This window comes from Ambystoma mexicanum, chromosome 13 (genome assembly GCF_040938575.1).
Source record: "Ambystoma mexicanum isolate Mex_15411 chromosome 13, UKY_AmexF1_1, whole genome shotgun sequence".
In the NCBI taxonomy this organism is placed as follows: Eukaryota; Metazoa; Chordata; class Amphibia; order Caudata; family Ambystomatidae; genus Ambystoma; species Ambystoma mexicanum.
Genome location: NC_090938.1, coordinates 3,172,820 through 3,198,936, shown reverse-complemented (window position 1 = coordinate 3,198,936; position 26,117 = coordinate 3,172,820). Strand labels below are relative to the sequence as shown.

At 46.3% G+C, this 26,117-nt stretch overlaps 1 protein-coding gene across 2 annotated transcripts in view; it reads left to right on the top strand.

Moving 5' to 3' along the window:
• STRIP1 (striatin interacting protein 1) overlaps positions 1 to 26,117 on the top strand; it is a 306,491-nt gene that overhangs the window by 159,758 nt on the left and 120,616 nt on the right. For both annotated transcript variants that reach the window (XM_069632974.1, XM_069632973.1), the window contains exons 11-12: positions 6,706 to 6,771; positions 20,335 to 20,398. In XM_069632974.1, coding sequence (XP_069489075.1) covers positions 6,706 to 6,771; positions 20,335 to 20,398 — 130 coding nt within the window. The remainder of the gene's footprint in view (positions 1 to 6,705; positions 6,772 to 20,334; positions 20,399 to 26,117) is intronic.

Genomic DNA, 26,117 nt, shown 5'->3' with positions numbered 1-26,117 from the left:
CTCGGTAAGGTGCAAAGTCTGCAGCCTAGTAGTTTGTTACGGGTGGTGATGTTAGGGTAGGCTGTAGGGCGATATTCTGTTAATTTGGGTACGTTTTGGTTGGTGTCACAGTGAGCATCTTTGGCAAGGTCGACACAGTTAAGTGGAGGGTGACCTGGAGTGACGCTGATTTTTGCGATATGGTCTATAAGGGCACTGTGGGGTAAAGGAGGCTGGGTGGGCAGGAAGGGTGTGGGGCAGGGAATGGGGCGTTGTCTGGGGCAGCCAAGCTTGGCTAGACCATTGCTAAATGGGATGTAGCTACTTCTACTACAGGGCGTGTGAATAGGCATGACACAGAAGGGGAACATGATGAGGATGAGCCAGGCTGGCATAGTTCAAGGCAATGGGAGGGCGTGAGTACAGTAGTTAGGTAGGAGTTGTGTGTAAACTGGCAAGAGGGGAGCAGACAACGAGCTGGTTAGGGTAGCAGCTAGGCACAACGCACGTGTACGGTGGTCAGTGAGTGACCATAGGGCACAACACAATTGCAGTGGTCAGTGAGTGACCATAGGGCACAACACAATTGCACAGTGGTCGGTACGTGACCATAGGGCACAATACAATTGCACAGTGGTCAGTGAGTGACCATAGGGCACAATACAATTGCACAGTGGTCAGTAAGTGACCATAGGGCACAACACAATTGCACAGTGGTCAGTGAGTGACCATAGGGCACAACACAATTGCACAGTGGTCAGTGAGTGACCATAGGGCACAATACAATTGCACAGTGGTCTCTGGCGACCCTAGTGTACAGCACAGTTACATTGGGCACAGGGCTCATCATACTAGGCAATGCAAAAACACGCATAGGCAAGGTACAATTTTGGCGCGGGGCATTTAAAGGCTAGGCAATGCAAAAACACAGATAGGCAAGGTGCAATTTTGGCACGGGGCACTTAAAGGCTAGGCAATGCATAAACACACATAGGCAAGGTGCAATTTTGGCACGGGGCATTTAAAGGCTAGGCAATGCAAAAACACAGATAGGCAAGGTGCAATTTTGGCACGGGGCACTTAAAGGCTAGGCAATGCATAAACACACATAGGCAAGGTGCAATTTTGGCACGGGGCATTTAAAGGCTAGGCAATGCAAAAACACACATAGGCAAGGTGCAATTTTGGCACGGGGCACTTAAAGGCTAGGCAATGCATAAACACACATAGGCAAGGTGCAATTTTGGCACGGGGCACTTAAAGGCTAGGCAATGCATAAACACACATAGGCAAGGTGCAATTTTGGCACGGGGCACTTAAAGGCTAGTCAGTATAACCTGGTAACAGTAATAGATTCAAATTAATGGAGTTATTTAAACAATGGGAGTACTTCTAAATCTGGTGGACACAGTGATGCTACGAGTGCAAGTGGCTAGTGAAGCAGTGTTGGTTCAGCTAGGTGTTGTGGTCCTCTATGAGGGTTAATCATACAGCAATAGTAAGGGCTGTTAGTTTCATCATTGTGGGGACAATAGCTGATAACAGCAAAAACGGGCAAGTGGCAGCAATTGCACAAAGTTCAAATAGGCAGTAACTTCAACAATAGTTAGACGGTTGTGGTCCTGGTGGATGCAGCCTATTCCTTGATAACGTGATGGTGCCTCAGGGAACCAGATGCGTATTTTGGGCAGACTACAGTTTTAGGTGGTAAAGGCAGAATGTTATGCCATGGGTCCGTGCAGTTAGGTGCAGGAAAGGGTGGCAGTAATGTTACAGCAAAGCAGGCGTGATTTCACAGATCGAGGGGCAGAGTAGGCAGGATAAGGCAAGTGTGACTTACCAGTATTGGGTGGCAGCACTGGGTGCCCAGAGCCCATACGGCCCCAGACAGGCTCTCAACAGGCACTGTGCCTTTGTTTGGAGCCGGCTCGAGGCTGCCGGCTCTCGATTGGCGGCTTGAAGAAGGCAGGGAGCCAATGGGGCAGGGCGAGGGGGTCTGTTGTTCCTCCTCCTCAGATCCGGGGAGTGCAGGCAGGCACATCGAAGTCCGGGTCGGCCATTTTAGAGTGGCAATCTCCTCGTGGATGCTAATGGCGGTTAGCACAGATCTTTCATGGAGCAGATCTGGTTTGCAGGCGACGGGGCTCAAATGGACATCCAAAGTGCATGCAAACACTTGGATGATCCAACCTTGAAATTAGGAAGAGTGCTGGCTGCGGGCGTCCAGTTTCGCAATATTGATTGCAAATAGCTAACCCACCTTTTGGTATAGGCCTGTACTAGTTGGTCGTGTGACTGAGCAGCCAGGCCTATATGTGAGCAGGAGATCTGTACAGATCAAATAAGTCAATACAAGTAACCAGGTAACACTTACATTCAGGGTTTCAGTTATACATACATATTTATTTATTTAACATCATCTATTAGTAAAGCATTCTTTAAAAAGGCAATTGTTTGTAAAGGTCAAGCAAACTTTGGAATTACTTTTCAAAATCAATAAAGCTCGTGAATACTCTTTGGAGATGCAATTGCATTTCTCCTACACCCTGAAGTGGCTTCAATAACAAGGATAGTATTGCGTTTATATATAACACCAATATACTTTTTAGACTGAATTTCAGGAAGGAAGGGTTATGGAAAAATAGAAAGGTTAGAACATTTCCTTATGATGTGAGGACAATTGAATCCTCCAATGAAATCTAGCTAAGCCTTTCCCAACAAAATATAACCTATGAGGTACAAGCATTGCCAAAGTCAACGGATTCAAGACCCACCAGGACCCCATACACAGATAGACATCTGGTGCCTAAAGTGAGGAGATGTAAAGCTGGAGACTTCAGCTTCCCCTACCGTGCTGGCAAACTCTGGAATGACACCCCCCCCCACTCACCTCCCCTCCACGAGGGCTGAGAAATCCTACTGGAACTTTCGCAAAGCCCTCAAGACTCAGCTTTTCAACTAACCCACCCACCCTACCGATTAGGCCTGCAGAGCTACCCCCCATCCACATTACAGCATGCACAGTGTGACTAATATGTTCTAGAATCCCTTTCTCAATGTCTCTGGAATACTACCGCTACTCATTCCGTTCTTTGATACTATTACTCTTGAATGTATGAGTTTGCTTCCTTGTCCTGTACATGCAACAGCGCCTCAATGCCTCTGGGATGCATGTGTGCTTTACAAATGAAATAAATACATACATAATTGTGCCTTTAAGGAGCCAGGACAGCCAAAGTCATTTGGACAAAGTCTATAGTTCTGATGCACTTCTCGGATTTCACAAAGTCAGATAGTTCAAAGGAAATCACTCAAGACGCACAAGCTGTTAAGCCTGTGCAAGGGGAGTTGAAATCAACTCAAAAAGGTAAGTAAGTGCAAAACTCCAGTGAGAGAGCATGACTTGAGGCAATAAGGTAAGTACCCCAAACCCCTAAAGTACCTCTGGTTTGAAGAAAGTGGTCCAGCTGGATTCAGTCTTGCTTCAGCCAAGCAGACCCTTGTTCCTGAGCCTCAGTCGTGGTGACAAGAGGGAGGACTGAGGCATGAGGATTCATTCAATAAGGACACAAGGTGTTGCAAGAGAGATTCCTCCAGATAGGGACTTTCTTTTGTTTAAAGTAGGAGTGTTTATCATTACACGGGGTCTCTTAAATATTGTAGAGGCAGCCAGTTTTTGAGCACAGATGGTTGCACTATAGGATTTTTATTCTTGTATTTTTAAAAGGTGAACATTTATGAGTATTGATTCGATTGCACTTTAAATTTGAGAAATAGAAAATGAAATAAATTGTGTGTTTTTAGTTGATGGGTGCTATGCACCAAGTTTTTATCATATGTTCATGAAATGTCAATAAAGTATTATAAATGTTTGTACTCTTTGAAGGCATAACTGTTTGCTTTGTTTAGAGTGTTTGAAGAGTGTTGTGCATCATCCCAAGGGAGGGACAACATGGAAGCCACGAGATTCTCTAGTTTGGAAACTGTCGTAAGCCGCGCTATGGGGACGAATCTCGGGGCTATATACATTTTCCCCAGAGTCTTTTTTGTGTTTTTTGGTGACAAGAGGGAGGACGCCTGGAGGGCTCCTGCAGCAGTACTCGAGAAAGAACTTTGTTGCTACGGATTTCCTTCGATTCAGTGGCTCTTCAGTGTTTCAGCGCCACGCAAACAGCACTGATGAAAAACGAATATCTCTGGTCCTTGCCCCTCGGTCCTGCACTCTGGTGAGGAGAGACTGGATCGGCTTTTCCTGCTTCTGGAGTCTCCTTAGGAGGCTCCTGTAGCTTTTGGCCGGATTTGTTTCGCGGAAGACGTTGCACTTGGTTATGGACACTAGACCCCTGGCATTGGGCTTCTGCGGCACTGGAGAGGCACATCAAGTCATGGATTGCGCCAAAGTGGAGTTCATCTCTGGGTTAGTTGGTCCTACTAACCCAAGGGAAGAAGTCGTCCCATCCGGAGCTTCTGTCGATATGAAAAAGGTCCGCACAGCAGCAGAGCTTCACCGGGCACTTCAAGGTCCAGGAGGAAGCACCGGGCTTCTCTTTGCAGTTTCTTCGGATGTTTCTTCCAGTGGTCGACTCTGCCTCTAGTACCCAAGCCCTCGCCTTTTAAGCAAGTTTCCCATTCATTCACAGCCTAGGCTGTCAATCACACAGCAGCGTGGCTCTCCTTTCAGGAAAGCCAGCCGGCCAATCCAGGACTGCTTTTGTTTAGGCCCACATAAAGACAAAGGACAGGGGAGTTTTGGGACCCTCCCTCACTTCCTGCCCTTCCAGACACACTGGAGCCACGGGAAGGCTTCAGGGCTGAAGCCTGCCAAAGGCAAGACAAGGATAAGGCTCAAACCTGTCTCGACGCACAAAGTAAAAGCCAAGAAAGACCTCACAAACTGAAAATGGTTAAAAACGAAGTCTGGGGCCATTTTGACTAAATGGACACCCATGGGTGCTGTACTGTGGCTGAGGGTTCAGCCTGCGGTAGAAAAGCACAATGGTAGGAAAAATTAAACCACTGCCACCACCCATTTAAAGTAGTGAAGGTAACATAAAAAAGTTATATGAGAATGTAGGAAAAGGGGCTACTAAGTAACCTCCCAGCACTCCCCATAAAATGGGGTGTGTGGACCTACAAAGAGAAATGGTAAGTAAAGTCAATTTCACCTTACTATTCTTGGGAATACTAGTTTACCCACGACAAGGTATACTTGTTGACGATGATCTCCTCTGGAATGACTTTCCTGCAACTGCACCCTATCCTGACCTGTCTAGAGCTGGCTTCTAGACCCCTAGGGCCCCTCGTTTGTCTCTAAGAAAACTCATGCTATAGACTCGGGAAGGACTATACAAGATAAGGCTTCTGTCTTGAGAATATAACAAGTGTAAAAGTACTAACTTGCAAATGAGTTTGTTTTGCAACATCTCTGAAATGAAATAAATTGCAAAGTGTTAAAAAAAATTATTACTTGTTGGTTGCCCCTTTAGAAAGTGTATACGTTGGTTTACTTACTTTTAACATGGTTCCACTTTTCTTAAAAGTAATTGTGTTGGTTTTATTCTTCTTAACTGAATCGCTGTAAAACCTTACCAAGAGGTTTAGCTATCTGGAATAAGTGATGAGGGCACCATTGGGTTTTGCTTTCGCTGATCTGCTGAGTGCATTCCTAAAACAGTCTTGCAGTTCATACTTCTCTTGGAGTTGTTGTAACCCCTCTGAAAAGTGTATAGGTTCTTACTTACCTTGAACTGCTGATTGCCTTTCTTAAGTCTGCTAGATTTCTTATTTATCTTAGAATTCTGTAATACACTTCTGAAAAGTATCATTGGTGCAACCTATCTGTTCCTGGATTAGTAATAGCATACACGTTATGTACCAATAGGCTATACTGGCTTTGAATAGCTGCTGCTCTTCTAAAACTGTAATACTTGCTTGTGGTTTCCCTGAAATTCACAATATTGGCCTTTTAAAAAAAAAAAAGTTATTTAAAAACTATTGTTAAATAAATAATTATAACAACCTTAAGTGCAAGTGTTACTTGGCTACTTGTATTGGTGGATTTCATTGCTACAGCTCACATTTACCCCTCTTGAGATAAGCCTGGCTGCTCAGTCACACTACCAACTTGTATAGTACAGGCCTATACCAAAAGGTGGGTTACCTAATACCAAGAGGACAAGGGTTGTGTAGACTCCCACAGGGTTACTACACCAATTCTTGCCTAACAGTACTTACGTACCCAAGATTTATCTTGGCCTACATGTATTTTAAAAAAACATTTGTTTTTGCAATACATAGTGTTTCACTGTTTCTTTGGACCATATGTACGCTGCGATTTCTTTGTACCAAGCTACAGCCCTCTCTCCTAAAATACACCTGGCTGCTCTGTCTACGCTACCAAATCTTCTCAGGTGGTACAGCTTTATACTAAGAGTGGAGTTTTGTACTGCCTCAGATGTTTTATTAAGGCCTTAGTTCTACTTAAGACAAACTGTCCTAACAGTTCTGTCTCTTTTTGTTTTGTCTACTTTTCCAATGTTTCATATTATTTGTGTTGCACCATTTTGTCACTTTTTGTCACTTGACCATTGGTTTTTCATTCTGTTTGTCCTCTGTTTCTCCATTGCTCTTTTTCGTCCCTCCTACTTTTACCGACTCCCCCCTCTTGCCCACTCCTCTTGTAGTATATGAACATTTTCCGGTTTCATTTTCTCTTGATTCTTCTAGGGAGAAGGATATTGAGATGTTCCTTGAAAACAGTCGCAGCAAATTCATTGGCTACACGTTGGGAAAGTAAGTACTATATGCCCGACTCGTCAACCATCAAGCAACCCCTTGTGATCTATATAGAGCTGTGTATTCACTTTCATTGGGCCTTCCAGGGGAGTTTGTGTCCAGCTTTTTGTACTCCCTTCTAAGCAGCGCTCTTTTCCTAAAGAAAAGGGTGTGAGACTCTAGCAAGCATTGGGAAGTGACTTCACGGGATGTCAATGTGAAATATGCAAATGTCATTCAGGATTGTCTTTCACTACACAAAGCATTGGCCATGGGCACAGATTTTCATATTCCCTGGCTGCTCACTACACAAAGCATTGGCCACGGGCACAGATTTTTATATTCCCTGGCTGCTCACTATACAAAGCATTGGCCACGGGCACAGATTTTCATATTCCCTGGCTGCTCACTACACAAAGCATTGGCCACGGGCACAGATTTTTATATTACCTTGCTGCTCACTACACAAAGCATTGGCCACCGGCACAGATTTTCATATTCCCTGGCTGCTCAATACACAAAGCATTGGCCATGGGCACAGATTTTCATATTCCCTGGCTGCTCACTACACAAAGCATTGGCCACGGGCACAGATTTTCATATTCCCTGGCTGCTCACTATACAAAGCATTGGCCACGGGCACAGATTTTCATATTCCGTGGCTGCTCCCTACAAAAAGCATTGGCCACGGGCACAGATTTTCATATTCCCTGGCTGCTCACTACACAAAGCATTGGACATGGGCAAAGATTTTCATATTCCCTGGCTGCTCCCCACACACAGCATTGGCCATGGGCATATATTTTCATATTCCCTGGCTGCTCACTACACAAAGCATTGACCACGGGCACAGATTTTTATATTACCTTGCTGCTCACTACACAAAGCATTGGCCATGGGCACAGATTTTCATATGCCCTGGCTGCTCACTATACAAAGCATTGGCCACGGGCACAGATTTTCATATTCCCTGGCTGCTCACTACACAAAACATTGGCATGGGCACATGCTCCTTTGCAGCTACATTTGTGCATTCCTGCTCAACACTAACGCTGTCACTCCAATTAATTAGAATGGCATCAAGTGTTTCAAATTTACTCTGATATTGATTTTGGTAGTAGTTTATAAAGGTGTCCTTATATACATAGGACGTTGTCCAAGCCAACTCCTGGAAAAACCTTGGAGGCAAATATTTTAAGCATTTCATCCTGGAAGTAGAACTTCTGTCTAGCCGTACAATAATGTTGTGTAGTTTTCTACACCAACAACATGGTACAGGCCTCAGTTCCGTTTTTCCGCAGTTACGTTGCTTCGGACATTCGGCGCGCCTCAAGTTCTGTGAAGAATATTTATATAAACAAGAAGAAAATATGTCCTCATCATCGACGCCGACCACAACCCCGAGATTGCGTTTCAAGAAATGCAAGTCGTGCGGCTCAAAAATGTCGATCACGGACCCGCACCGTGAGTGTTTGCGGTGCCTCGGAGAAGGGCACGACATGGAGGCCTGTTCGAAGTGTCAGGCGATGACGGGGAAGGCCTTGCGAGAAAGGAGAGGAAAGCTACAGGTAGGTCGGAAGAATCGAAAAGCCTCTAGCCTCTAGCGTCGAGTCGAGACCCCATGAGGAGAAATCTCCTAGACGCAAAAGGGATCGATCTAGATCCCAAAGCGATTCTCGTTGTTCGTCTTCGTCAAAAAAATCGAAGAAACAACGCCACAGGTCTCCCTCCACCTCGTCGTCAGACGAGTCTGAAAAAAATGAATTGCCCCACGAAACATTCGTCTTCCGAAGAGTGGGAAGCATTCAGGGTCAAAATGATGGAGGTGTTTGAGAAGGTGAAGCCTCGGTCCGCGCCTTCTTCGGAAGCTGGCCCGGGAGTGTGATCGCTCCGACACTCGCACGCCCACGAGCCCGGGTGATCGAAAAAGGAAGGATAGGGGACCTTCCAGGACGCCGAGCGATAAATGCTCGAGTCGAGTCGACCGCTCGAGGTCACCGACGCCGTCCGAGACCTGTCACACCTCGAAGGGAAAATCGTCGAAGACTGCCTCGACGCCCTCGAAGCAGACTCTGTCGACGACCACTGTGTCATCGACGCCTTTATTGACGTCGACGCCGAAACCCTCAGTGCCAAAGGCTCCAACCAAGCCAGGGCAGCTAGAAAAAGGAAGGAGAAAGTTACAAAACATGTAATTTCTTCAGAGCCTGGTACTACACCTCTTCCTCCTCCTCTCCCAGGGAAGGTTTTTAAGCCTCTCGCTAGGAAGGAGTTTTTCAAATCCTTGACCTCAATTATTGAAGAACAGGAGAGATCCGAGGAGGAAAATGTACCTTTTGGATTGGAATATGGCACCCCAAATGTCCCAGAATGCTTAATCTCAGAGGAAAGCAGAATGAGGGATTTGGTGGAGTCTTTACATAATGCAAGTGGCATTGACACTTCTCCTGAGAATGACTTCGGTAGACCAGATCCAGGAGAGCATGCCAGTCCATCTTACTGTCAGTTAATGACCAAGGTGGTAGATTACTTGGGATGGGCTAGACAACCAGCCCAATTCATCCAAGACGATTTAACAGACATATTGGACCATGGTCCCTCTGAAGACCCAGTACTAACTTTTCATGTAGCCTTACAAAACAGGGGGGCCAAGAATTGGGAAACTCCGGATTCTATTCCTCCGGTAAATAAGTCCCTCGCATCAAAATACCGCCCAGCCAGTAGCGACCCCAGCTATCTGTCAAAACATCCAACTCCCGAGAGTCTGGTCATACAGGCAGCCACAGCTTCCAACAAACTTGCGTACCCTTGTATCCCTCCAGACCTGGACGATAAGCGTGTGGATGGTTGGGCACGGAAGGTATTTTCAGCCGGGAGCATGGCATTAAAATCTGCCAACTCCACATGTGCCTTGGCAACATTTTCGTACACTCTGTGGGAGTGCATCGCAATGGAGGCGGAGCACATACCAAAAGGGCAAGAAAGGGAAGGTTTCCTAGCCATCGTTAGAGATGGAAAGGAGGCAATGCAGGAATCCCTTCAATCTGGATTGGACACTGCGGATAGTGTAAGCAGGTCCAAGGGCACGAGCACGTTAATGCGCAGGTTTGCGTGGTTACGGAAGTCGGGTTTTGCACCGGACGTACAGAACCGCCTTCTGAACATGCCTTTTGACGGGCCTCACCTTTTTGGCAACAAGGCTGACTAGAGCCTTGAGAGGTTGCAGACCTCAAAAGCAGCGGCCAAATCTTTAGGAGCTGCTATTAGGCAACCTCAGCCTTTTCGTGCGCAAGGGCAATCGTGGAGAGGACAATCCTATCGTTATTACACCTCATATGGAAAGGCGAGAGGAATGGGCAGTCAAAGGGGGCAAAGAAAGGCCACTCGTGGTGGACGAGGAAAACGTAATAAGCCAGCTCCAGCTGCAGCCTCTTTGCCATCAGCGGTTGCAACATCCGCCACAAAACCACTTTGAGGACTTGCACCACAAAACACCTGTAGGAGGCAGGCTGTCGCAGCATCTGCAAGAATGGCGAGCCATTACTTCAGATGTTTGGGCTCTAGAAATAATAGCCCAAGGCTACTGCCTTCCTTTTCTAAAGCAACCTCAAAGCAATCCACCAGGGAGACACCCGTTGAAAGTTTCAAACCCGCTCCTACAGCAGGAAGTTGTAACCCTGCTGGAGAAAGGTGCTATAGAACTAGTACCTGCAGCAGAGACGAACGAGGGATGGTACTCCCCGTATTTTTTGATCCCCAAAAAGGACGGAGGACTGAGACCCATCTTGGTCTTAAGAAACTTAAACAAGTTCCTCAGGAAAGACAAATTCAAGATGGTTACCCTTTCTCAGATCCTTCAGGCCCTTCAACTCCAGGACTGGTTGGTGTCATTGGACCTCCAGGATGCTTATTTTCATGTGCCGTTTCATCTCAAACACAGAAAATACCTGAGGTTCGTAGTTGGCGACTCACACTATCAGTTTCGAGTCCTGCCATTCGGGTTGACCTCCGCCCCGAGGGTCTTCACAAAGTTAATGGTAGTGGTGGCAGCGCACCTCAGGAGAGGGGGGATTCTTGTCTACCCCTACCTGGACGATTGGTTGATCAGAGCGCGCTCTGCCGAGCAAGCACTGGATCATCTGAAAGTCACCTGCCACTTCCTCCACAAACTGGGCTTCTCCCTCAATTTCAAGAAGTCTCAAATCACACCTTCCCAACAGCTTCAGTACATAGGAGCTGTACTAGACACATCCTTGGGAAAGAGCACACCTCCCAAGATGAGGGCTCAAGACATTCTTCAGAGGATTTCCAAATTCCAAAATGCCCAAAATCTCCAGGCTAACGACTTTTTAAGGTTGCTCGGCCTCATGGCATCCTGCATCTTTCTGGTGCTAGAGGCACGCTTGAGGATGAGATCCCTTCAATGGGCCCTAAAGACTCGGTGGTCCCAGTTCTCGGGTCAAATGGCGGATCTTCTTCAGATTCCGAACAACGTCAGACAAGACCTTCTATGGTGGACCTGTACAGAGAACATCCTAAAAGGAGAACCTTTTTGGCAACCATGGCCGGAGATCACAGTAGTGACGGACGCCTCCCTCCTGGGGTGGGGAGCTCATGCCAACGATTTTACAATCAATGGTCGTTGGTCTCCATCGGAGTCCAAACTACATATCAACCTTTTAGAGCTGAGGGCAATCAGACTAGCGCTGAAGGCCTTCCTGCCATCTGTCAGGGGAAAGAATGTCCTGATAATGACGGACGACACAGAGGAGGTGTGGGGTCACTACCCTGTGCAGAGAGGCAATGCAGCTCTGGTATTGGGCGATTCAGGAGGGAATCTCTTTAACAGCAATTCGTCTAGCCGGGGAAGAGAATATGACGGCAGATGCTCTGAGCAGGCAGAGCACGGTGTCCCATGAATGGGAACTGGCTTAGGAAGTAATTCAAGAGATCTTCGCCTTTGGGGAACCCCTCAGGTAGACCTATTCGCAACCAGTACCATCCGAAAATGCGAAAGGTATTGCTCAAGGGAATTACCCCCGAGAGGAGCCCTGGGGGACGCGTTCGTGGTGGATTGGAATTTCCCACTATTGTACGCGTTCCCTCCGATTCCCGTCATTCCTCAGGTCATCAGGAGGCTGAGACGCTTCGGGAACCGCATGATTCTAATTGCCCCGGATTGGGCCAGGAGAACGTGGTATCCGGACCTTATAGATATGTCCATCTGTCCTCCAGTACGTCTTCCTCAGAGAGAGAGAACCTTCTCTCTCAAATGGAAGGTCAGGTTCTCCACCCAGAGGTCAGAACACTCAACCTTCATGCTTCGTATCTGAAAGGCTGAGATACAGGGATTGGAACCTTCAAGATGATGTTATGGAGGTGTTGCTTTCGGCAAGAAGGCCAGCAACAAAGTCTCTATACCGTTGCCTTTGGAAAATGTTTTGCAATTGGTGCAGGGAAAAGAATGTCGATCCTTTTCTATGTTCTATTCTGGAAGTACTATCTTTCCTTCTGACCCTAGCACATAGAGGGCTAAATATTGGAACAATAAAAGGTTATCTTGTGACGCTTTCCATCTTCAAGCGCTCATCGGAAGAATGCTCCTACTTCAAAATTCCTTTGATAACACAATTCTTAAAAGGACTCACTGTGTTTCCTCCTCACCCATTTCAAGTACCGATTTGGGATCTAGATTTAGTCCTAAAATTCTTAATGTGTGCCCCTTTTCAGCCTATGCACACGTGTCCATTAAGATTACTAACCTGGAAAATGGCCTTTTTAGTTTCTCCAACATCGGCAAAATGAGTGAGCGAATTGCAGGCACTGTATTCTGGGCCACCCTATACTGTGTTCCATAAGGACAGGGTTGTATTGAGGGTTAAACCATAATTTTTACCAAAAGTAATATATGATTTTCATTTAAGTCAGAAAATTGTTCTACCCTCATTCTATCCACCACCTCAATCCTTCTAAGGAGGAAGAAAGATTACACAGACTGGATCCGAAAAGAGCTTTAAGCTTTTACATCTCTAGACTTTCTAGGCTTAGAGTGGACAACCAGTTGTTTTTAGGCTACACAGGAAGGTAACTGGGTCAATCGGTAACAAAACAGACAATTTCACGCTGGATCGTACTTTACATTTCAGAATGCTACAGACTAGCACAAAAAGACCCACCAGAAGGGTTGAGGGCTCATTCCACTAGAGGCATCACCTCTTCCACGGCCCTTCAAAGAGGTGTTCCAATAAGGTCCATTTGCGAAGCAGCAACTTGGTCTTCACTTCACACCTTCTCAAAATTCTATAGCCTGGATGCTTCCCAGTCTAGAGAGCTGACTTTTGGAAAAGCTGTGCTTTATTCCGCCATCTAAAAGCATTGATAAAAAAAAAAAAATCTGACCCCCTCCTCCAGAGAAAGTAACAAAATACTGCTTTGGGAGTCTATCTAAGATGAGGAATACGTTGGAGGACACAATCCACTCGAAGAATTTACCAACTGGTAACATTCTTTTGATTGGATGTTCCTCCAACGAATTCCTCATCGCCCTCCCAACCTACCCCTCTGTAGATTTTTCCGGGTTATTGCCATCTCAAATCTCGCAAGGCTGATACCTGTTTGCCGGCACAATCTACACAGTACAAGATCACAGGCAAGAAAAGGGGGAAAAACAGAACTGAGGCCAACGGGCGCTGCCCGTGCTACTCATACACCGGATGACGTCGCTGGATGGAATACATCTAAGATGAGGAATACGTTGGAGGAACATCCAATCGAAAGAACGTTACCAGTTGGTAAGTAACTTGTTCTTCTCAATAATCGACAAGGCTTCATGCTCATTCAGACGGTAGGTGCTGCTTTGTAATATGTTAAGAAATGCATATGGGCTTGGCAGACAAAGGATGCTCTTCTTGGAATCCCATATGCTCACAATGCTGCGGTTTCCCCATCTCAGTCTGCAGCTTGAGCTGGGCTTCTGTATAGACATACAGGTGTCCGAACACGCATCACCGGTGGGACATGCACTGCCCTCCATAGCAACGGCCTTGTCAGTGTTTTGTGTAGGACTGCTTCACCATCATTCTCCTACCGATCCTGTAGCTAATATGGCCTCTCCAGCATGCTGGCGCTGAGAGTGCTGGTAAATAAGAGCTGGGCCTCTTCTATGCAGAGAGCGAACCGTGAGGCAACTAGGCGTTTCGGGGCATAGTAGAGAGCCGCATACTTGCCCTGCTCTCTATAGAGGAGGTCGGTATGAAGTAAGCAGTGTTCCACAATATCATACCTTTTCCTCCATGAGCAGGAGCTCATCTCGCGCTGCAGGAGAAGTGCCCTCTTCACTTCCAAATGTGAAGGTAAGCCCGTGGGCCTTCACTAAAATTTGATTGGCACAAACGGCTGATCATCTTCTAGCTTTGCGTTCGGAATGTGCAGTTCCTTTTTATTATTATGAGATCACTTGCATCGTCCTTCTAGGTGCAAAGTTAATATATTCATCATTGCACAAGTTTTCTTTGGCTTCAGCCCTACAGTTAACCATGAGGGTTAAAAATCTCTAAAATGACTGCCAGATAATTTTTGGGACCCCCCCCCCTCTCCTTCTGACTCATGCCTGGATGCTGATTGGTTTACCATCTCCACATCTACCAATCACGAAACCTGGCAGGCAAAGCCTGCCCCGGAACTAAGGCTCCTGTCCCGAGCCGGTCGGAATTGGGAGGAACGTGATTAACATATTTTCGCTACCCTCTCACGTCCAAGCATTGCCACCATTATGCTAACGTGCAAACCTGTTCAGTATCTTTTCTGCCTCTAATCAAAACCCTCTCGAACAAGAATAGCATGCTTCCTGGATTGCGGTACCAATCGCCTTGTACTAAATGATAGCACTTTAATTCCATAGGGCTAGCCTGTTCATCACTAACTACTCAGTGTTGCTTGTTTATTCTTGTTTTCTGATACTGTATGATCAGTCTGGTCAACTGTGTTTCCCCTAAATTAGCCATGTATACCAATATTAGTCAACAGTCCTACCTGCTCTCTGTGCAGATCACACACCTCATTACAGTAACCTTGCCTCTGACTCTGTTCCTACTGCATGGCCTAACCTCCCATCCTAACTCTGCATCAGTGGTTGATGCGTGATTCCTGTATGACTTACTCCTTCCACTTTCCCCTATGGGAGTTGGACACCAGTATACATTACCCACATAACTCTCTCTCTGCTGATCTGGCCTCCCCCATGTGCTCCACTGCTTCATCCTGCTCCCCTGTCCACCTAGCATCTAGGCTATTCAGGCTTAGGTCCTGCACTAAACCTATACAACGCCACAGTCGCCCTAGGCCTACGGCCATGAGGAACATCAGGTTGGGCATACGCTCACATTGCCTCTGTGCCCCTAATGGCACTAGGGCCAAACACACAGACACATCCCCGGAAACGTCAACCAAAATACCGCACCAAAGGCATACCTCCTTCCTCAACAACACCTACCATACTCTCAAAGTTCGCACCACGAATCCAGTAGGTTCGCCTTCCCCACCTACTATCTCCCACTATCTTTCCACAGCATCCCCTGCCACCCCTCCAACAAAAAATAGTAGCCCCCCCATGCACCCTTATGAATGCATGCTCTCTCCCCGCCCATGCTGTGCAGATCCACAACCTCCTCCCTATCCATGATCTCGATCTACTTGCCATCACTGAGACATTGCTCCATGAGGCGTCCGGCCTGCCATTTCACTAGCCCTCCCACCTGGATACTCCATCCTCCGACAAGACAGACAGCTGATGAAAGGCGGAGTAGCAGCTTTTACAACTAAAGAAGCCCTTTCTATTAGGATGCTCAACCTCCCAAGGGAAGATAACGCTGACGTCCTCTCCGCCAAACTTACCATGTCCCCAAAGTGCACCATGAAGATGCACCTGGTCTACTGGCCTCCAGGCCTGGCCCCAGACTTTCAGGGGCATCTTCTCCACTTACTAGGTGATGACCTTAAGTCTTCCACTACCATCCTGCTTGGCGACCTTAATCTGGGCCTAAATGACCCAAAAGATAAAGCAGCCTCCGCTTTAGCAAAGGAACATAAAGACATGGGTTTCGTACAAAAAGTCACAATCCCCACACACTGCAAAGGTCGCACCCTCGACTGGGTGGCCGACCAGAACTGCTCCACCACCGTCAGCTCTAACTCCTCTTACCCTTGGACTGACCAGAACTTCATACAATTATCCATTCCTAGAGCTCCTACTACTAAATCACTCACCTTAGCTCCTCCAGCTCAGGTTAGGACAACCTTCTTCCCTTCCTGGAAGTTCCTGTGCTCAAGCCACCTTTCTCCAATGACCCTGTCTTACTAGCAGATATCAACACAGACACCCTCACAAAAGCAATTGATGCTATTGTCCCACTTGAATGCAAAAAAGAGAAAAAATCAATGCACGTTAACTCTTGGTTCACAGCTGAACTGCAGGCCCTACGAACCTGTAAACGTAACGCATTATCTAAATGGCAACCCAAGCCAAGCAATTCTACCAATGATGACTTTAAAAAGTTATCTGCACAGTATAAAGAAGTTATTATAAAAGCCAAGTCCAATTTGGTCAACACGCGGGTATCAAACGCTGAGTCCCAGTCTAAGGAAATGTTCGCCATATTCAGGGACCTAATCGCCTCTACCACAAGCCCCAACGAGGTCCCTAAAGATGAAGCTTGATGCTCTAGTATACAAGCAGCCTTGCTCAGCAAAATAGAACTTCTCCAAAAGAAAATCCAAGTTCAATTCGAAGCTCTACCCAACCCTGACCATCCGCCCTCGCCTAGCCACTCCACCAATCACCATGCCAACTGCCTCTTCTCCTTCCGAGAGCTCACTGAATTGGAAGTCCTCGGCCTCCTTCAACATCTAAAACCATCTATCTGCAAAGGAGCCATTTGTCCACCCAACATCATTAAAGAATGCACTGATTCCCTTGCACCTCTCTTAACAGCCTTCATTAATGCCTCATTCACTTCAGGTACTGTCCCGCCCAGCCTCAAAGAAGCATGGGTGCGCTCTCTGCTAAATAAAACCTCCCTAGATCCCACGTCCCCTTATAACTACCGACCCATCACCATGGTACCATTTCTCCTGAAAATCCTTGATAAAGCGTCTCACAATCAAATTTAACACTTCCTTGAATCCAACTGCATCCTTGGTAAGAGGCAATCGAGGTTCTGCGAAGGTCATGGCACTGAATCTGCCCCTTCATCTCAAAACCAAATAACAGAAATTATGGATGAAGCCACACCAGCTCTTCTCCTACTTCTTGACCTGTTGGCCACATTTGATCCTGACATCTCACCCATGGCGCTCAGTTGTCCAGAGAAGCCTCTTCTTGGATAACTTCCTTCCTCGAAGGGAGAGCCATGAAGGTCTTCTCCAACCAGGCGAGTGCAGAGCCAACAACAATCCACCGTGGAGTCCCTCAGGGCTCATGTACAGCCCCTACTCTTTATAATTTGTTCACCAAACTGCTCTTCGACAAACTGGACTCCCTCGGCATAGCATATACTAACTATGCCGATGATACACTGCTCCTCCTACCACTTTTGGGCTCCTATGATCAAGAAGCCAAAGCTCTCCACAAGATATATGCTACCATTCAAGCTTGGATGGCAGCAAATAGCCTATGTCTCAATGGAGACAAAACTGAGAATCCTCCTAGTCGGCCCTAAAGAAACCCTAACCAAACTTGGCAAACCATATAGTGATTATACCATTGATAATACCATCATCCCTGTCTCCTCCTCAGTAAAGACACTAAGGGTCTACTTGGACTCCACTCTGTCCATGACACGTCGGGTAAGCTTGATTGCCACCGCCTCTGCTCACACCACCAAACTAATAAATGCAGTAAAACCTTACTTATCCTAACAGAATTGTCTCTCAATAGCTAGAGCTACCATCGGGGCCGAGTTAGACTATTGTAATGAGCCTAGCAGGCACCTCAGCCAAAAATTTGAATAGACTCCAAGTCATACTAAATAACGCTGTCAGAGCAGCATTAAACATTTCTAAAAGAGACCACATCTCACAGGCCAGGCGTGCAGCTCACTGGCTCCCAGTCAAGGAACTGATTACCTTCAAGACGCTCACCTTAATGCACGAGTGCCTTGCACTCACAGCCCCGCCCTACCTAGCAGAGAAAATCAGAGCCACCTCCTTGCGTCCCAAATAACCTGTCATGCCAGCCAACTGCTTATCCCGCCAATCAAGCGGGCCAGAGCCGGTGGCATCGGTTTCCCCCACATTGCCCCCCAAACTATGGAATGCCCTACCGAACCCACTCCGAGCAGAGGCCTCTCTTCTATCCTTCCGGAAAATGCTAAAAACTACACTTTTCAACTAACACCTTCACCCCCACTTACTTACCCTCCCCACCTTTCATTGTAATTGCTCCTCTGCCATTTTTCCTCATCCCACCTATGTGTATTGATCATGTAACTAAGTATGCTTTCTTGTAACAGCACCACAATGCCTTCGGGCTGTTGCGCACTTTATAAATGTTAATTAATAAATTAATATGGAGCCAGTGAGGCCATGGGTACTTAAGGGGGAGACTGCAAGTCCGGACAGCCTGCGTCCAGCAGAGCCACTCTGCAAACTGAAGTGGCCATCTGCACACCGCCGCCTGCTGCTTGCAGTTTTCTTTCTCTGGGTGGCTATGCAGCCCCGGCTTCTTTTGTCTTGCTGCTAACGCTCTGGCACCGGTCTTCATTCCAATTCTAGAGCTTTGTTCTTGGGGTCGTGATGGTTGTGTTTCCAATTAAACTACGTGACCATCACCTCTCAAGGACAAACCATTTGCATTGCAATAAAGCCAGGTGTTAAGTCATTAACAAATTGTTTAAATTACAAATGGGGTGGGACAAACGTGAATGACGCTGTGACGCCATCACCGCCTTTTGTGGGCAAGTGTCCCGCCAAAGGATCTCAAAAAGTTGGCCACTCTGCCCTATAGCATTGGAGAGAAGCATGGCCAATAAAAAAGATAAATGTTAGTTCCATGTGGACGCAAATAAAAAAGATAAATGTTAGTTCCATGTGGACGCAAATAAAAAAGATAAATGTTAGTTCCATGTGGACGCAAATAAAAAAGATAAATGTTAGTTCCATGTGGACGCAAATAAAAAAGATAAATGTTAGTTCCATGTGGACGCAAATAAAAAAGATAAATGTTAGTTCCATGTGGACGCAAATAAAAAAGATAAATGTTAGTTCCATGTGGACGCAAATAAAAAAGATAAATGTTAGTTCCATGTGGACGCAAATAAAAAAGATAAATGTTAGTTCCATGTGGACGCAAATAAAAAAGATAAATGTTAGTTCCATGTGGACGCAAATAAAAAAGATAAATGTTAGTTCCATGTGGACGCAAATAAAAAAGATAAATGTTAGTTCCATGTGGACGCAAATAAAAAAGATAAATGTTAGTTCCATGTGGACGACTTTGGCCACTGGCAATGGACATAGGGGCAGAAATGTATCCAGACCTGTATGGCGATGCTCAAGGGCTAGGCCGTCAGTCGAAGCGGCCATCCAGCATTGTGGAATCCCTAAAAAGACCCCACAAGAGCCAGGCAATGGATGCCAGATGCTGTCAGTGGGGAGTAACTAGAAACACTCACCTGAAGGCTGGCAAATAAGGAACAGCGTGTACGTGGCACGAGATGCTGAACGTTTTAGAAACCACTTCCCACACGGTAATGGGGGCACCAAAGACACCTCTGACTTGTAACATTGGGACGATGTCAGTATTATTCCGATGGGGAAGCAGGTAAAATACCTGGATGATGGTGTTGGAGCAAAGATCCTACGTGTTCTGGGAGATTTGTACTGAATTTATTCCACAGATTGGGGTTTGGGGAGCTTGGGGATGAATGGCCAATGGGACTGAGTGGGGTTTAGGGACTGGCAACTAAGGAGCCCCATGGGCACATTGGGGGATTCAGAACGAGGATGGTGGTGCCAGGGAAGCCAGGATTAGCGTTTGTGTTCAAGGACGTTTTTCCATTTTGCATCTGGCCCTTCATTGAGTTCAGTGGCACTCCCAACATACCTGTCTTTTGGTATCCTGGCTGCTTTTGGGGCGAGCAAGACTTGTTCAACCCCAGCCACCTGCTCAACTCTTGTTTTGGGGCAGTGGTCATCCGTAAGGCTGCCAGTGCAGGGAGAGTTTTATATTTTCCTGTTTTTGTGTTTTGCTACAGAGGCCCTCTTCAGTGGATTGCCATAGGGACACTTCGTTTCACTTTTTGAAGTGCCCTGGAAGGTCTTCTGGCAGTGAATTGTTTCCTTTTCCCGGTGCATTACCAAGCACTCTTCTGACTTCTGCAGCCCACTCCAGATGTTTGGTAGCTTTGCCGGGTTTCCCTGGTAACACATCCTGGGCACACTTTCTTTTGTGACGCTGCATATCTGTCTGTCTGCTCTATATTAAGATGACTACCCCCTTATGGTTCTGGGTAACATGTAATGATTGTGTGATGTGAATCCGAATCTGACTTCTTGTGCTGACAAGCCATTTTCTCTTTCCTACAGTGACACTAACACCGTGGTGGGGTTGCCAAGACCAATTCACGAGAGCATCCGGACCTTAAAGCTGGTGAGTGCCCCACACTTTCCTGGGCTTCCAAAAAATCAATGTGAACCCCAAATTGCTGAACAATGTGGTATGTTCTATTTAGGGGATGTGATTGTCTTGTAATTCACGTTAGTTCGGGTTGGATGGATAAAGGCGAAGGCTGCACGTACTTGGTGGTGAGCTCTTTCCTCTGCATGCGTATACTGTATACATCATGTCAGAGCTGCAGTGTTCAAACGCCTCAATCTGCTCATACTTATCTTCGTTAGTTCTGATCCCTGAGAGAATCTCAATGTACTTTCCTCTAGTCAGTCTAGTTACCCACCAGTGTTGCTGCTGGCTTTAAGTCTGAAAGAACAGGACCTGCAACTGAATTCCACTCTCAGCAAATGGGTTAAATAGCTGCAGCCAACCTTTCACCAACCTGAGCTGTGTTTCCCGTTTAACCTCCCCGAGGTGCTCAAGTCCCCTGACCTCGTTGAGCCAATTTTGTTCGTTTTGACCTTCTGCCGTGTTGGGTAAGAATGAGTGCAGTCACACTGTGTGAGACTACAACAGCCTTGTCCTCTTGGTATTGGATAACTCATCTATTAGCATAAGTCTGTACTACACAGGTTGGTAGTGTGGCTGAGCAGCCAGGCTTATCTCAAGAGGGGTAAATGTGAGCTGTTGAGTTGTACAGATGAAAGCTGTCAATACAAGTAACCAAGTAACACTTGCACTCAAGGTTTCATTTATAAATAATTAGTTAACATCCGTTTTAAATAAGCGTTCTTTAAAAAGGCAATTGTTTGTAACAGTTCAAGTAAACTTTGGAAAATCTTCAGCATCAATAAAGCTGGTGAATACTCTTATGATATGCTCAATACACTTCTCCTACACCCTGAAGTGACTTCCATTACAAGGATAGTATTTGCATTTATATATCACACCAATATACTTTGTAGACTCTTGAGTTGCAGAAAGGAAGTGTTAAGGAAAATAAAAGGGTTAGAACATTTTCTTTAAAAGGTGAGGACAACTGAATCCTCCAATGAAACCTAGGGAAGCCTTTCCCAGCAGTGCAGTAAAAGTATTCAACAAGCTACAACCTATGGAGAGACGAGCAATGCCAACGCAGATGGATTTAGCAGAGTGCCTTTAGGGAGCCAGGACAGCCAAGACATTTGGACAAAGTCTATATTTCTGATGCACTGCTTGGATAAGTCTTAAACAAAGTCCGATGCTTCAAAAGGAAATCACTCAAGACACACGTGCTGTTGGGACTGTGCAAAGGGCAGTTGAAATCAACTCAAAGTTAAGCAGGTGCAGATCTCAAGCAAGACAGCAAATCTTGAGGCAAGACGGTAAGTATGCGCCAAGCCCAAACAGTACCTCTGCTTAGAAGTGGTCTAGCTGGAGTCCGTCTTGCTACAGCCAAGCAGACCCTGGTTCCTGAGCCTCAGTCGTGGGGACAAGAGGGAGGACGTCTGGAGGGCTCCTGCGGCAGTATTCGGGAAGGTTGTCTGCAGCTACAGCCTCTCTTCGATTTAATGGCACTTTGCGGTTTGAGCGCTTCGCAAACAGCACTGATGCAGAACAAATCTCTGGTTGGACTTTCCTTGCTCCCTCGGTTCTGGACTCTGATGAGGGGGCTCTGGATCGGGATTTCCTGCTTTTCGGTGTCCGTAGGAGGCTCTTGGAGCTTTTGACCGGATTTGTTCCGTGGCAGATGTTGCACTTGGTTATGGACACTCGACCCTTCGCATTGGGCTTCTGCAGCAACGGAGAGGCACAGCAATTTGTGGATTTTGCCAAAGTGGAGTTTTTCTCGGGGGTTAGTTAGTCCCACTAACCCAAGGGTAGAAGTCGTTTTGTCCGGAGCTTCTCTGTCAAGGTGAAAAAGGTCAGCACAACAGCAGGGCTTCACTGGGCACTTCAAGGGTCAGGAGGCTGCAGCAGGCATCTGTTCATGGTTTCTTCGTCGGATGGTTCTTCCAGTGGTCGATTATGCCTCTAGTCCCAAAACCCTTTCCTTTTAAGCAGGGTTTCCCATTCATACACCGCCTAGGCTGTCAATCACACAGCAGGGTGGCTGTCCTTTTAGGACCGTCAGCCAATCAGGACTGGATTCATTCAGGCACTCCTAGAGACAAAGGACAGGGGAGTTTCAGGACCCTCCCTCACTTCCTGCCCTTCTGGAAACACTGGAGCCAGGGGCGGGTTCAGGGCTGAAGTCTGCCAAAGGCAAAACACAGAAAGGGCTCAAATCTTTCTCAGCGCACAGAGTAAAAGCAAAGAAAGGCCTCACAAACAGAAAATGGTGAAAAAAGAACTGGGGCCATTTTGACAAAATGGACACACAAAGGTGCTGTGCGGAAGCTGAGGATTCAACCTGCGGTAGAAAAGCACAATGGTAGGAAAATTGAACCACACCCACCAACCATTTAAAGTAGTGCGTGTAACATAAAACATGTTACCTGAGTATGTAGGATAAGGGGCTACTAAGTAACCCCCCAGCACTCCACATAAAATGGTGTGTGCTGGACCTAAAAGGAGAAAAGGTAAGTAAAGTCAATTTCACTTGTACTATTCTTGGGAACTGTAGAAAAGTTATTTAAACCGTATGAGAAATCTATAGGGATTTCTCAGTGACACTGCACTGAAGGTGCTGGGTGTCGCCATACAACAAGTAGATGCCTATGGAGTTTGTCAGATTCCAAAATCAAAGGAAACGCATAATCCAAATCAGGTCAAAACACATAGTGAGAGGTAAAGGGCTCACTCACTCCAGGGTTAAAATTAAAAAGTCCTAAAGTCCAGCAAAAGATCTGGGGGTCTCTAAAATGGAAGTAATTAATCACTAAAATGAAAATTCTCCCTAACAAGCACCACTATAGTACTGGGATGAAGAAGAGGCAACTGAGAGCAATGAAGACTGCACTCTTTCACAGATCTGACGAGGAAGATACCTGCTGAGAGCTGTGAGGGTCGGGCATGTCCCTTTTAATTATGCTCATGGAGGGTTAATTGGACATTCATACCTGCAGCCTTTTAAGGGGGCTGCAGGTGTGTAAAGGGAGGCCAGCCCAGCAGGGATGAGAGCGACTGGAGGAGCAGCAGGAGACCCTTATGAAGAGACACCCATGGTGGGACCAGAGACAGAGCCAGGACGCCGGAAATTATCCCGGAGGACTTGTGGGACCCGAAAATAGTGGGCTGTGTTTTTTCCCCCAGGTCTGGGAGCCTCCATCTCCAAGTGTGAGCAGCAGCAGCTACTGAAGAGAAGCCTAGAGCATAGAGGACGCCATTTGCGTCCAGGAAGAAGCCCTGAAACCGGCATGCAGAGAGAAGCACACTGCAGGCGAGCAGGACTCGCGCCATTGGGTTTCCCGACTTCAGAAGTCGCAGGAACCTCCGGGAAAACGTACAAATGTGTCGGGAGGGCATTTAAGCAGCAAAGGGCTCCTGTGGGACCGCAAGTGAATAATGGTCTGTGCATTCAAGCCAATACATGCATATTGAATACCGAACTAAATGGAAACTTAGCTTTTAAGCAAATAAGTGCATATTAAATACAGAACTGAATGGAATCTTACAATTAAGCAACATAAGTTCACATTGAACACTGTACTGAAAGTAAATCATATTAAATGTATGTTGCACCACAATTTAACTTAAACCCTGCAGTTAAGTGCATCAACCGCTAAAGGGAGCCGCACAATGAACTTTTATGAGTGACTGCAGTGTGGCAAGGCCACAAATTGGCAAGAGGTGTGACACACGTGGTGGAAGAGCCATAGGCTTACAAAGAGAAGCCAACAGAGTGCAAGACTACACATTAAAGCCAAGAGGCTCACAAACGCAACTAAGTGAAGGTGACTTGTTGCACAGGAGCAAGTGCCAGAGAGCCTGTGTGGGCTGAAGGAGACCCAGGATACTGGTTGCCTGACCTTCGATTGGTGGACCGTGCAGTCTAACAACTGCGCCTAGTCCAATAAGTCGTGAATGGTGGCAATAAGGACACCGTGAAATAGCCCAATGAAACCACTCCAGATGAACACCACACTTGTCTTGAGAACAGAGTCTCAGGACCCCTTTTGTTTTGAACTGTGTTGCTTGAAATTTGAGGAAGGGAACTCCAAGGAGTGTATTTGAACTGTGGCATCTTGAACTGGAAAAATGTGAGACTTTTTCATGGAACCTTCTTGTGCTTGGGGGAAGAGGGATCTGAAAGAAAGTTGAGCTGGATGGAGCTCAGAACCTTGAGTTGAACACTATTTCTTTTGACTTTGACATTCCTACACATTGTTTAGCTGAAGTTGAGGGCAAGGATAGGTTTTAGATACAGACTGACTTTTAAGTAGAACTCTTTGACTCAGACGTTCCTTAGTTTCGTTCAGGTAGGGAAATCCCACCTTAGCATAGGGCAAGTTAGACCTTCCACCATCCTGACATTTAAGTTAATATATTTTGTTTGAACTTTTAAGTCTGCTGCCTGTGTCTGTCTTTGATGCCTTCACAGTAGCTTGAAGGCGTAGGCGTAACTGTCTTGATGCTTTGCTTGAAAACTTTTGTTTATAAAAATCTCAAGTTACAGATATACATCGCACAGAAGAATTCAATAAAACAAATTCCACAATTTGATTCTTAAAAACACAACCAGTAATAAAATCCACATATTATCAAAACAATAAAAGAACTAAGTAGAATGTTTTGCTCGCAGCCTCAGATCAAATGCTGAGAAACTTGCAACGCACCTTGACGGGTTCTTCGCTGTACTTAAATGCAGGAAATTAGATCACTCGGCTTCAGAGACTAAAAGCCCTCTTTCTTTGCAGCCAAGTCCTATGCAGAAATTGCGCTGTTACAAAAACACAGGACGTCACTGGGTGTCTAAGAAACCGCACCGTTTTCACTGCAGAACGAAATCTCTTGGCCCTCAGAATTGGTCTCGCATACAGTTTCCTCAAAGCTATTATACTGGGACAGATCAATAAAAAAATGTCATGCTTTCACAGGTTGCCCCACACATGGGACACATTCCCCCCTCTGTGGTTTCCATGATTTCGTGAAGGAGGCTACCGGGAATATTCCCAGCCTCATCCGTACGTACCGAGGTCTTTCGTATGCTGGATTAATGATATCTAAAGTACAGCCGAAATCCATTTTCTAAGCCCAATTCCATGTATTCTCTCACAGGGACTGGGCTTTCATTACCAGTTGGGCCCTTGATCTGTCTTTGACAGATTTGTTCAGTTCCTTAACAGACCGTTGTGAGCAGGCAAGGGGATTTTCCCAGAATTTGCCCACTTCAAGGGTCTATTGAATGTTCTTGACTTGGAGTACCCAGCCCAGTCTTTTGCCTCCCTCTAGGAACATCGAATACACCAGCGCTTCCTCATAACTCTCCAGTCCCTCATTCTGCCATTACATTACAGTACAGGACTGGTTTGAGGGCCTGCTGGAATGACACCGGATTAATGTCAAGTTCTAGATGTAGCAACGCTGATGGAGCACTTAAAGGGAGTAAAAGCTGTTTCTTCAAGAACTTACGTTCACAACGTTCCAATTTCCCTGAAGCAACGTGTTAGGACAGTTTCTCTGAGGTCCATCTAAGGCCTTACTAAAACCATTCAACTTGGGCAGTACGAGACTTCACTCTTTATATAAGGCTGTACCACCTGAGTTCATGGTAGCATAGACAGAGCAGCCAGGCTCATTTTAGGAGGGAGAGAGGGATGTAGAATCAGTACAAAGA